The sequence below is a fragment of the Mesocricetus auratus genome, unplaced genomic scaffold (genome assembly GCF_017639785.1).
Source record: "Mesocricetus auratus isolate SY011 unplaced genomic scaffold, BCM_Maur_2.0 Super-Scaffold_100007, whole genome shotgun sequence".
In the NCBI taxonomy this organism is placed as follows: Eukaryota; Metazoa; Chordata; class Mammalia; order Rodentia; family Cricetidae; genus Mesocricetus; species Mesocricetus auratus.
In genome coordinates, this window is record NW_024429191.1 from 81,868,374 (window position 1) to 81,881,886 (window position 13,513).

At 38.7% G+C, this 13,513-nt stretch overlaps 1 protein-coding gene and 1 long non-coding RNA gene across 7 annotated transcripts in view; one reads left to right on the top strand and one right to left on the bottom strand.

Annotated features, from left to right (window-relative positions):
* Positions 1–13,513, bottom strand: part of Kansl1 (KAT8 regulatory NSL complex subunit 1) — a 134,881-nt gene that overhangs the window by 35,716 nt on the left and 85,652 nt on the right. For 4 of the 6 annotated variants that reach the window (XM_040749863.1, XM_040749859.1, XM_040749861.1 and 1 more), the window contains 2 exons: positions 13,290–13,431; positions 4,063–4,161 (listed from right to left, as the gene is read on the bottom strand). In XM_040749863.1, the coding sequence (XP_040605797.1) occupies positions 4,063–4,161; positions 13,290–13,431 (241 nt within the window). The remainder of the gene's footprint in view (positions 1–4,062; positions 4,162–13,289; positions 13,432–13,513) is intronic. The other 2 variants (XM_040749864.1, XM_040749862.1) reach the window with 1 other exon arrangement.
* Positions 1–13,513, top strand: part of LOC121141530 — a 51,663-nt gene that overhangs the window by 29,997 nt on the left and 8,153 nt on the right. The gene's annotated exons all lie outside the window — the stretch shown is intronic.

Sequence of the window (13,513 nt, forward strand, 5' to 3'; positions counted from 1 at the left end):
TCTGCAAGAATAATTAAGTGTTCTTAACCACTGAGCCACCTCTCCAGGTCCATTGTGCCCCCCCAAATTTACTTATTTATTATGTACACAGTTTTCTGTCTGCATGTATCCCTGCAGGCAAGGAGAGGGCAGCAGATCTCATTATAGATGGTTGTGAGCCACCATGTAGTTGCTGGGAATTGAACTCAGGACGTCTGGAAGAGCAGGCAGTGCTCTTAAGCCATCTCTCTAGTTCCTGCACCCCCCAATGATAACTTTGTGATATAGGTATGCGAAATCCTTCTTTAAAATATTCTACATTTTCACGTATATAAAGTAGAAGTTGGTCAAACCCTAGGACTCATGCTTTCCCACTCTGCGGTTTTTTGCCTTAAAAGAAGCTGGCTGTGGGACAATAAACGAGTTCCTGCTTTACTAGATTTTCTGTTGCATCTGACTGTCTCCAGGATTCTTGGAGCCTGGGGAACAGACCAGCAGTGCACTTACCTTTCCTCGGACCCAGCTCAGCATTCAGTGGTTGAGCAAAGACCCTGCATACATGTGCCATTCTCTCTATTCTGGTTTCTTCCTCCTACTTCTTTTAATTTGGAGATAGTCTCGTGTATCTCAAGCTGGCTCAAATTGACTGTATATTCAGGGTTGACCTTGAAGTCCTGATTTTCTGCTCCTACCTAGCAGGTGATGTTATTATGTGTGTATTACCATATACCCAGATTTAAATTATGTTTCTTTTTTTATTTTTATTTTTCAAAATGGAGTTTCTCTGTAGCCCTGGCTATCTTGGAATTAGTATATACCAGGCTGGCCTGGAACTCAGAGCTCTGTCTGCCTCTGCCTCCCAAGTGCAGGGATTAAAGACATTCACCACTATCACTTTTTAAAAATATTTTTTAATGGTAATTATTCAATTATTAGCTGCCAATAAATTGAAATGGAACTGAATTTAATACACTATATCACCTTCTATCTTGATATTTTTATATAAAAGGTCTAATGACTTCTGCATAAGGTTTTTAAGTCAGTTTTGCTTTCTTTTCTAATGTGAATGCCTTATGCTCTAGCTATGACAGAACAATCCTTATACAACATTCCTTCTACAAAGGCAAAAATGCACTGTGCTTTTTAGTCACAGTTCACTGACGATTTTATTTCTTTAAGCATTTTAAACTACATTTGCTTGTGGGAGAGTGCATACCATAGTACACATGTGGAGGTCATAAGATAAACTGTGAGAGTTTTCTTTCCTTCCACCGCATGAGTCCCAAGGATTGAATTCAGGTCATCAGGCTTGGTGGCAAGCATTGTTACTTGCTGAGCTACCACTCAAAACCTGGTTTGTATTTGAAGCAGGCTATTCAGTTGGCTTCTAACTGTAATGATGGCCTCTAATGACGCATCAATACAAACCTTTTTGCTGTTTATGACACATCCTATTACATTCATTCATTTGATCTGCTATGTTACTGAAGGGTTTTTCTTCTGTGTTCAGAAGAAACAATAATACAAAATTTTCCTTCTGCATCCCCCCCACCAGGTTTACAAATACAAATTAAATTTCTTTAACAAAAGTATGGCTATTCACTTATTTATATTTGGGTCACTGTAACCACAAATGCCACCACTATAGAGTCAACACACAATGAATAGAAAATAGTCAGAAGAAACATATCTGTACTGAAAATTCACAGACTTTTGGGGTTATTATTCCCTCAAAAGTACATTGTATGTTATGTATTAAAAGTAATGTAGCCAGGTGGCAGTGGTGGCGCACACCTTTAATCCCAGCGCTCTCCGGGAGACAGAGGCAGGTGGATCTCTGTGAGTTCGAGGCCAGGCTGGACTGAAAGCCTCCAAAACAATACAGAGAAACTCTGTAAATAAGATAAAATAAAATAAATAAATAAAGATAAGGTTTCCTGGGGACATAAGCCTATGTATGAATTATCTTAATTAGCCTTAACTAGTGAGTGGCTCCACTCCCTGGGAGACAGTACTAGACTACATAAAGAAGAAAGCTGACCGAGCACCAGAATTTATGGCTTTTGGCTTCTTAACTGCAGGTGGCATGTGTGACTGATTATGTTGCCAGCTCCCTGACTTGCCTGTCACGACATACTATACCATGGAAGTATGAACATTCTTTCGTCATGTTATCTGATCACAGCAAAAGGAAGGGTACACACAGTTCAAAGCCAGCCTAAGAAACTTGGTAAGACCTGGTTCTGCATTCTTTTTTTGAGACAGCGTATCTCTGTGAAGCCCTGGATGTCTGTAGATCAGGATGGCTAGAACTCAAGAGATCCATCTGCTTATGCCTCATAAGTGCTGAGATAAAGGCAAGTGCCACCACTGCCCAAAGACTGGGTCTCAAGACAAGCAAGCAAGCAAGCAGAGAAGCAGAACTAGGTAAAGATCTATTCAAGATACAAACATCTCTAAGCTCTTCCTTGGGGAAAAAAATGTTTCCCACCAAATCATGAGTTTATACTAATAATAGAAAATAAACGATGACGAAGTACATTGTGTTGAAGATGAAAAGTAAACTCCTTAGTTTAACTTAAACAACTAGCACCACCACCCAAAATTTCTTTTTTATCTCTTATGAAATCATAGACAAAAGAAAACATTAGCATCAATGAAGTCTGTAGTTTCAAAATCACTGAAACTTCTACCAAGTAATGTTAATATTCATAAAAGCCAATATCTTTTTAAGGAAAGAGAATAAAGATTTGAACTAGGACCTAATAATATAGATGATTATTAAGATGACAGTTCTATTCTCATTAAAAAATAGGAATCATAGCCGGGTGGTTGTGGCTCACACCTTTAATCCCAGCACCCAGGAGGCAAAGGCAGATGGAACTATGTGAGTTTGAGGCCAGCCTGATCTACAAAAGCTACACAGAGAAACCCTATCTCAAAAAACCAAACCAAACAAAAAAAAAAAGGGGGGGGGAGTGAGGATCATTCACAAATTATTTTGGTATTTCTGTGGTATTCTCTAATACAACATTTTCCCCTTTGTTCTTTTTATTTGTTCTTTATTTTATAATGTGTTTGATCATATTTATACACACTCCTGCCCCATTTCTTCCCTTTCCCACACATCCAAATTTGGGTTCTCAAAAAAGAAAATCTGGCCAGACATCATGAAACATGCCTTTAATCTTAGCACTTTGGTAAGCAGAGGCAGGAGGATCTCTGTGTTAAAGCCAGCCTAATCTACATGATGAGTTCCAGGATAGGCAGGGCTATATAGGAGAGACTTTATCTCATATCCCTAGCACCCCCACCCAAAAGTCCAATTGTACTGACTATATACTCCTAAATGTATGACCTTCCACTGTAAAAAACTAATTCCCTCTCAGCAGGTACCAGAGGGCAACAGATTCTCGGCTAGGGGTAGGGTTTTGTGCCTACCTCTCTTCTCTATGTTGGTATGTTACCTGGTTAAGAATTTCTTCAGGTCTTAGGCATACTGTCAGAACCTTTGTGAGTTTACATGTGCTCTATGTCTGAAAGACACTGTTTCCTAGTTGTCATCCAACACCTCTGGCTCTTATAATCTTTTCACTGTTCCTCTCCAATGATGTCTGACCCTAAATGGGATATCTGTATCACACTTCTTCTTCTCCTGAAGGCTAATCTAACTTTTAGAGCGGGGGGGGCACAGGAAGGGTCCCATGTTTCCTAATCTTGGCAAAAGATGACCTTGAGAGTCTGCTACTCCTCCCAAATGCTGGGATTACAGGTGAGCACTGCCACACCTGGTTTATACATTGCTCACCATTGAACCACAGCTCTGTGCATGACAGACAAGCCCCCTATCAAGCAAGCTTCATACCCAGCTTTAATCTAACATGTTACTGAAAAAGCCACACACACACCCCACACAATCCTCCCTCCCCCTGCTTGTTCCAGAACAGTTTTCTTATCAAAACTGTATGAGCATGTTACACTTATGGTACCCTGATTCCAGCCACTACTCTGTACTGGCTGCAGTTACTTGACCTGCTAAGAGCTACCTTATTTCTTCCCCCTTTTTCTATCTTTTATACTTACCAATTTATCAGTCCCATGATCTGTCTTCACCTCAGAACTAAGTGAAAATAAGTCTGTTGTATGGTCTGGGAAAGGTGCCTCCCCAAGGACTATCAACCCCTGTAGGACAAAGAGTAGAAAAACAGTGTGAGTGGTATAAACTGCAATCTTGGGAATTAATCTCAAATTGGTTGGAGCAGGGGAGCTGGAAAAACAGTAGCATTACTTTCCTAAGATTTATTTCAGGGTTGCAGGTATAGCTCAGTGGTAGAGCATTTGCAACCATCTGTACAGACCCTGTCAAAAGACTTCGACAAAAAGCTAAGGAACAGTGGCAAATTGAGCAAGATGTTAGGACTCAGACTCAAGCCAGAGAGATGATTGAATAAGTAGGGGAGCTTGCTTGATAATATACGTGTCGAAGGGGGAAATCTAACTCTGGTAAGTTGTCCTTTGGCCTCCAAGTTCTCACAGTGGCATATGTGTTTGTGCACACACCTAAAAATAAATGTAAATTTAAAAGAAAAACTCAGACTCTCACATCCCCACCTTTCTTTCACTCTAATTCACCTACAGCCGGGCGTTGGTGGCTTGTCTTACATGTCATTCCTTTTATGCTGACCTATCAGATCTAAAATCTTATCAAATTAGAGTATTTAATTATACATGATAGATTAGCAATTAGATTTTACTAGATCAACAGGAGCAATGGAAAGTTTTCAGTTAACTTGATCATAGATGTGTATAAAGAATAACTACATTGGGCTACTTTTGTAAATAATGAATTCTTGAATTCAAACAACTCTGAGCATGCACACACAAAAAAAGAGAATAAGGCACAAACGGAAAAGTCTGTGTAACTGAACCACAAACTTCTTCAAGAATATCCCAAATTTACCTATTTCTTGGAAGCTACGTAATGCCTCAGATTTAGTCTGTACCCAACAATTTCAAATCCAGACTTTAGTTTTATTTCATTTGGCATGTGTATGTAGGGTATATGTGCATGAATGCATCTATGTAAATGTGTACCATCTGAAGTTAATGCCAAGTCGTCATTCTCAATCCTCATGTATTTTATTGGGTCCCTCAATGAACCTAGATCTTGTTAATTCTAGCTAAGTCTAGCTCACCAGCTTCTTCTGGGGATCTTATGTCTCTGTCTCCCCTTACCCCCATTACTTCTCCCTCTTGATAGGATATCACTATGAAGCCCAAGCTGTCCTTGAACTCACAAAAATCTATCTGCCCCACCTTCCTGAGTTCTGGGCAAAGACATGTGCTACAACATTTACCTGAAGATTCTGACTATATTAGTAGTTTCAGCTCTTTGGGTCAATAACATAAACTTTCTGAACTACTGAAGCAATCGATTCACCAACAGAATCCTTTCTAACTCAACATCTTTATGAAGTGAGACTGGCTGCTCTTCCAAAGGACCCATGTTCAATTGTCTGTAACTACAATTTCTGGGGGATCCTGTGCATTCGGGCCTCTGTGGGAACTAGGCACACAAGTAATGCACAGAGATACATACATGCAAAACACCCATACACATAAAATGAAATTTTAAAAAATTAATGAACAATGGAAATAGAAAAATACCAAGAAAATAATATGTAGTTAAAAGTGGGTACTGGTCTTTTTACTCCTCTCTGGAAGAGAAAAATCTGAATATACTAGAATGGGACTATATATATATATATATATATATATATATATATATATATATATATATATATATATATATATACACACACACTAGATAAATAAATGAAGAGTCCTAAGAAAAAAGAGACACCAGTAACTCAAATAGGAGAAACATTTACCTCTGGAGCAATGGGGCTCCACACCAACTCGATACTGAAAATTTTTATTAGTTTAAAAATCATATGATCAGTGGCTAAGAATAAATTTCAGTAGTGTAGTTTATGCTAAGTGTGAGGGCCTCCAAGTTCAAACCACAGTATATGAAAAAAATCCTTCATGAAACCACAAAGGACCCTTTAAAACATTTCCATAAATTCATATAGAAACAGTAGTTTTCAAATTTAAGCCGGGCAGTGGTGGCGCACGCCTTTAATCCCAGCACTCGGGAGGCAGAGGCAGGCGGATCTCTGTGAGTTCGAGGCCAGGCTGGACCAACAGCCTCCAAAACAATACAGAGAAACCCTGTCTCGAAAAACCAAAAAAAAAAAAAAAAAAAAAGAAAGAAACAGTAGTTTTCAAATTTAATAAAAAGCAGCATATGTCAATTAAAAGTTTCTCCATTTAAGAGAAACTTCTGAGTATAGTGGCTCATATTCAATATCATAGCATTGAGGAAGATGAGGCAAGAAGGTCACAAATTCAAGTTCATTCTTCTGGCCCATAAAAGGCCTCTGTCTCAAAAAATATACATCTTAAAAACATTTTCTTCCTTAGTTTTCAGCATAAAACAGACCCACTAAACCTTATACCACCTGAAAGTTAGAAACTTTTTGCGAAGGTCAGTATTCTTATGCATTATTTCTGAAAAATATCCCATCTAAACTAGGTATGATGATTATGCCTATCATCTGAGAACTTGGAAGGAGTAGACAAAAAAAGCATTGGGAGTTTCAATTCAAAGTCAGTTTGTGATATATAAGACCCATTTCAGAAAATAAAACCATGCCTAGTTAAGCTCTTTCTGTATACAGAGGTTTCAATGTTCATTTGTTTCCTTTTTGTTCTTTTCTTTTTTTCCCACTGAGACAGTTTCTCGTGAAGCCCTGGCTGTCCTGGAATCCACTCTGTAGACCAAACTGGCCTCAAATTCTCGGCCTGAGATTAAAGGTGTATGCCACTAGGCTTGGTTTCTGAAGTGTTTTTTCAATCCCATCTTCAACAACATTTCTCTAATAACTGATGTATAATTTCACAGATGACCAAGCAGAAAGAATAAAAGACGGTAATGGATGCTCAAGACTGCTTAAGGAAAAGATGTCACTGTTAATATCAAACCCAGATTGGTCTCTAGGCTTTTCCTCAGTTTTATTTACTAGATGTGAAATTTCAATGTTCTAAAGAAATGATCAAAAGAAAAAAAGAGCACACAGACTACGTTAAAAGGAAAATATTTGAAGATAGTTTAAATTTATCTGTCTATTTTTTACCTAGTCAGAAATATTAACTTTGAAACTTAGCCAGGACATTCCTGCAGCCCTGGTACACCAGACACACTACCCACTACATTATGGTGTTTAGAAGGCAGAAGTACCTAAGGTGGGAAGGACAAGATCAGCTTATCTCTAGTCACAGAACACTCCCCCCTTCAAAGTATTTACAGTAAGAAGTGCCCTCTGTTCTTTGGTGTCGTATTACCTCTCCTAACCCAGCTTCTGTAACAAATACTTCACATGAAAGCTATTTCAGCACTTCTCTATGGAACGTGTCAAGAGTCTATGATTTAAAACAATCCGGTTCCCCTTTTCTAAGGTAAGGAGGCATCATAGAAAAGGGGGGAGAGGGAGCTAACTAGATAGCTGACATAGGAAAATTAAAATAAAAAGCATGCATGAGGCCATCAATTGCCCGAGTGCAACACATCAAATGTTAAGTGGTATTGTACGCAGCAGATACAGACAAGAGAATTAGGAGTTCAAGGTCCTCCAGACTGTTCCCCAAACAAAAATCCAATGATACCACAGTGTATAGAGTGTCTAGACCCTGGAAGCCCCTAGCTACCCAAAAGCCCTCAAATACCACCCCCCCATCATTTTAAAATTTGTTACCCATGGATATTTTGCCTGAATCTATGTCTATGTACCACATGAGTACAACAGCTTTGGAAGGTATTTGATCCCCGAGAATGGGGTTATATGGACAGTTGTAGGCTGCTATGTGGGTGTTGGGGATCAAAATCTGGGAAAAATAGTTCGTGTTCAAAACAACTGAGCATCTCTCTAGCCCCTGAAATATAACACTTTTAAGAAAGGTACAAATCAACCAGAAAGTTGTGGCTCACGCCTTTAATCCCAGCACTTGGGGGACAGAGGCAGGCCAATCTCTGTGAGTTCATGGCTAGTCTGGTCTACAAAGCACGAATTCCAGGACAGCTAGGACTGTTACACCAGAGAAACCCTGTCTGAAACCGACAGAGAGAGGGAGGGAACATCAATGTATAGCAAAGCAAACAGAGGTGGTGGTACACACCTCTATAACCCCCGTAACTGCAGCAACCTGAGCCACACAGCTGAGTTTTTGGCTAGAGTGTGCTACACAGTGACAGACTACTTAAAATCCAAACACAGCACACAGTACCACCTTAAAAAGAAAACTAGGTTAGGTGGTGGTGGTACACATCATGGATTCCAGCACTCAGGAGAAAGGGGCAATCGTTCACTTTGAGTCTGAGGCGAGCCTGGGTGACAGAGCAATTTCCGACAGGCTCCAACGCTGCACAAAGAAAACCTGTCTCGAAAACCAAGAGAAAAAGAAAAACTAAAAGCTAAGTATGATGGTAGACACCTTAACTTGAGTATGTGCAAGGCAGGGCTGGAGGATCTGCCATTCAAGGTCATTGTTGGTTACACAGAGAGTTGAAGCAAATCTGAGGTAAATAAGATCTTGTGAAAGAAGGGAGGGCAGAAAATGTAACTGAGCTTTCTAATTTGTAACAAAATTAATGTTAACACATGGCAAATACTTAAACAGTTCCATATCCTCCAATCTAACCAAAGACAAATTTACAATTCAACAACCAAGCATAAAGTCATCTCATAAAAGGGGAAAGACAATCCATGCAAGCTTGGCAATCATGGGAGCAAAACCTAGCAGTACTTAGCATACTTGTTTTTCTCCAGTTTGTCACATTCTACTATCATAGGAGAAAAACATCCTACTACCTAGTGTGCAAAAAGGTCAACAATTAAAACAACTACTAAACTGAACCACAGTTCTAGAATTAGATGCTCAAATCCCAGCACTGTGTACACATTTAAATGACCTTTCATTTGCTTGAGCTTACAATCCTGGAATAAATTAAATAAAAATTAAACTGTGAGCGGGCCTTATGGTCCAACAAGCCAATCAATGTCTACGCTACAAAATTAATGACAGCCTGGGTTAATTAGTGAGACCCTGGAGATAGAGCACTATATTAGTACTTGTCCAGGATGTGCAAAGGCAAGGAATTTAATCCCAAGAATCACCAAACTAATTAAAATGAGTGTGGATAACATTAAAATACTTAGAAAAGGGCCTGGAACACTTTCTCCCCCCCCCCCAGCCTCTATTATTATAGTGATATATAAAAGCCAAATTCATTAATGTATAATTGGAGTAAGTTTTAAGACTTATCTGCTAGGCTGACCTGAAGATTATTACCCCTTCAAAATTCATGCTGAGAACAGCAAATATAACATTTTTTATATATTTCTATTTACCTAATCTGTTTTATTATTGTGTGTATGCACACACATACATGTATGATACGTGTGTTTTACATGCCATGTGTGGAGGAGAAAAGACAAATCTGTGGACTCAGCTCTCCTCTTAAAGCTTTGCATGATTCTGGAAAAGACACAGACTGCTAGGCATGTATGACAAGTGCCTTTACTCCCCGAATTATCTTGTTAGTCCCTTGCCTAGTGTATTTTTATGAGGAAAATTTGAACATAGAAACACAGCAAAGAGTTAGCATTATGAAGACAGGCAATAATGATTAATGCACCTACAAGCCAAAAGAATCAAAACAAAACAAAAACCACACACAAACCAAGAACTGGCAGTATCAACCATTTAGGAAAAGGTAATGAGTCTTTCCTCTTTCCTCTTAACTCCAGAGCATGGCTCGGTAAATACACTAACATTCCAACTTCTAAGTCTCCAGAACTTTGAAAGAACTTATTTCTATTGTTCTAAGGCGTTCAATTTGTGATACTTTCCCATGGAAGCCTAGAAGTAATATATCTATAGAACAAGGTTTGGTTCCCAGCATCCACATGCTAGCTCATAAACATACACAACAACTCTATTTCCAAAAAGTGAATACCTATTTCTGACCTCCACAGGCATCAGGTATACATGTGGTACATATACACATATGCAAGCAACATTCATATGTATAAAATAACAAATAAATTTAAAACAGCAAATCTACTTCCAGCATTTTGTATGTGGAAGCACAAGGACCAGCATAAGATACTTATTTACAAGCAAACACATACAAACAAAAGCAGATAAAATTATCGGTGCTTTTAAATCAGGCAAAAATGTTTTACCACAGCATTCCTCATAACATCATTTATATGGGAGGGTTTCTTTTATGCTCTAATGAGAACTGCATTATGGGACTAGCGGTGACATAATAAGGACTTAGGTTTTTACTGTTTGTACCCTGTCACTAGTATCAGTGTCTTTATCAGTATCCATGTCACCAGATGGTGGCATCTGTCCCCAGACATACCTCCCTGGGAGGCACATCCAGGGACAGCACAGGGAATCAGAACAAGCACATAACAGCAAACAAAGAAAGGTGACAAAATCAAAAACATTTTTTTAATGACAGGGAAATATTCAAGGTTCACATGTAAGATGACAATACACAAAATTTTATGTGCCTGGGAGAAAAAAGTAGCTAAAAAGTGTACATCCCCTGTCAATTTTGTGCTGGATTAGCTTTGATTTGGGAATGAAAGAGATAATCAAGACAAATTTAAATCTGTTTTTCTTTGATCTTTATTTTTCTTTCATTTTTCTATGAGATTTCCAAAAGTTTCCTATAATTAAGAATCACTCCAGAGAGAATCATCAACCCTAAGCCATATTTATTCATTTTACTTCATTTATTTACATGTGTGTGAGCCAACACACAAACGTGCCTTGCATAAGGACATCAGAGAGCAACTCAAATGATTAAGTTCTCTCCTTCCACCATGAAGGTCCTAGGAATCCAACTCAGAATATCTAATTTGGCAGCAAGCACCTTAATCCACTAAATCACCTCACCAGCCAGAAGATCAAGACTGGAGGTATGGCTCAGTGGTTAAAAGCAGTTATTGCTCTTGCAAATGACCCAAGTTGTGATCCCAACACGACCATCCATAACCCCAGTTCCAGGGATTTGAAGGCTTTTTCAGAGACCAGGCGTGCGTGTGACTCACATACAAGCAGGCAAAACACTCATACGTATAAACAAACAAATAAATGAATAAACAATATTTTAAATCAAGATGGTATTTCACAACTGCTATAAATTCCCTAGGTCTAACTGAAATATTTGTGTACAAAATAATAATGGATCAGTTTTATAATGGAGAATATAAAACAACATACATGTACATGTTTTGAATGTATATAAAATAGATGAAGCAACAAAAACGAGTATATTATACTAGCCTCAGGAAATTCTCATTCTCAAATATAGAAATTCACACTTTTTAGCTGTAAAAACCTCCAAGTAAACATTGAAAAGGTGTCCTTAACAGTAATTTCCTTAGGATAGGCAGTTTCTTAGTTTCGGTCCCACTTTACAAACTATTCAATGCATTTATAATTTTCTCTTGTGACTACCACTTAAGGAAGTTAAAATATTTACTACCTCTGGCATATATTTTAGTTTTGTTCCAATTAATATTTTAAAAGAAGCTGCCGGGTGGTGGTGGTGCACACCTGTAATCCCAGGACTCGGGAGGCAGAGGCAGGCAGATCTCTGTGAGTTCAAGGCCAAGCTGTACTGACAGCCTCCAAAACAATACAGAGAAACCCTGTCTTGTAAAAAAACCAACCAAACAAACAAAAACAAAAAAAGCAAAAAAAAAAAAAACAAAAAAACAAAAAAACAAAAAACAAAAAACAAAACAAAACAAAAAAACCAAACAAAAAAGAAGCTATCCAAAGAACAAATTATTTAAAAACAAATACTTGAAGCCAAGTTACTGACAAACTTTTGGAAAACAGAGAGACCTGAGTTTAACTGCCAAAAGCCCACACCTAAAAATAAATGAAACAAAATAAAAAGTCAAGTACAGTGGGGAAGTCTTACAATCCTAGAGGAACCAAAAATGGCAGATAGGCAGATCCCCGGGGTTCTGGTCTGCTAGATTAGACTTCTTGCTTAGCAAGCTCTAGGACAAATCACAAGTGACTCTTGTCTCAAAAACCAACAACCAAAAACCGATGGGCAGCATCTGAGGAACTCACCTAAAGTGTTGCTTGTGCACCCATGAGTGTGTCTAGACATGAACACAGCTTTTTTTTTTTTTTTTTTTTTGGTTTTTCGAGACAGGGTTTCTCTGTGGCTTTGGAGGCTGTCCTGGAACTCACTTGGTAGTCCAGGCTGGTCTCGAACTCACAGAGATCCGCCTGCCTCTGCCTCCCGAGTGCTGGGATTAAAGGCGTGCGCCACCAACGCCCGGCTGAACACAGCTTTTTAAGACTTTTAGAAGCAGTAAAGATGAGCACTAGGATTTATCTAGACTATGTGTCAGTAACACAGCTCCCACAACTTTTTTTTTTTTTTTTAAAGAAAAGGTTTCTCTGTATAACAACTCTGGCTGTCCTAGACTTGCTCTGTAGACCAGGCTGGCCTCAAACTCACAGAGATCTGACTGCCTCTGCCTCCCTAGTACTAGGATTAAAGGCCTGCGCCACCATTGCCCGGCTCCCAACTAATTTTTAAAGATTTATTTTTATTAACATGTATGTGTTTATGTGTATACTCTTAGAGGCCAAGGGGCATCTTCTTTGAGTTAGAATGACAGGCAGCAGTGATGTCCAACATAAGTAGTAGGAATGAATTCAGATCCCCAGGAAGAGCAGGAAACACTATTAATCACTACTGAGCCATCTCTTCAGTCTGCATCTTGAGCTTTAAAATGTTTGTATGGGACTCATGAGCTAAATTAGTAAGTTAAGGTGCTTGCAACCAAGCTTGACCTGAGTTGGGTCTCTAGAGTGCTCAACCACAAACTATTATAAAAGATGCTTTGCAAGAATGTAAGCACCATGAAAAATAGAATTCTTGCTCACTAGTATATCTTACCAGAAACCACTGTGGGTACATAGTAAGCACCCACTATTTGTTGAAGGGTTTGCTTCCTGTGCATAATTTCATTCAAATCAAATTGAAAACAAACAGAAGACTTACCATTAGGCTCTTAAACTGTTATACCAAGTAGTTAAACCATTTATCCTGGCATAGTTAAAGTTATTTAAGGGGTGGGAAAAAAGGGAAAATGGTAGTTTTTAAACTGGTCAGAAAACACTATATATGCATTCCTTACCTTATTAGCACGTATCTGTTTATAAATATCCGTTTGCTGACGAATTCGATATTCCAAGTCAGAAACATGGGCCTGAAGCCAGTTCCAGCGGCTGACAATAGCTGCTCGATCTGCAGCCCATCTCCATTCAGATCTGCGTTTCCTAAAAGGACATAAACTGAGTGAAATCCAAGAGCAGCACTAACATCTATACAAAATGGGGAGAGGAACAGTATGGGTAGGTT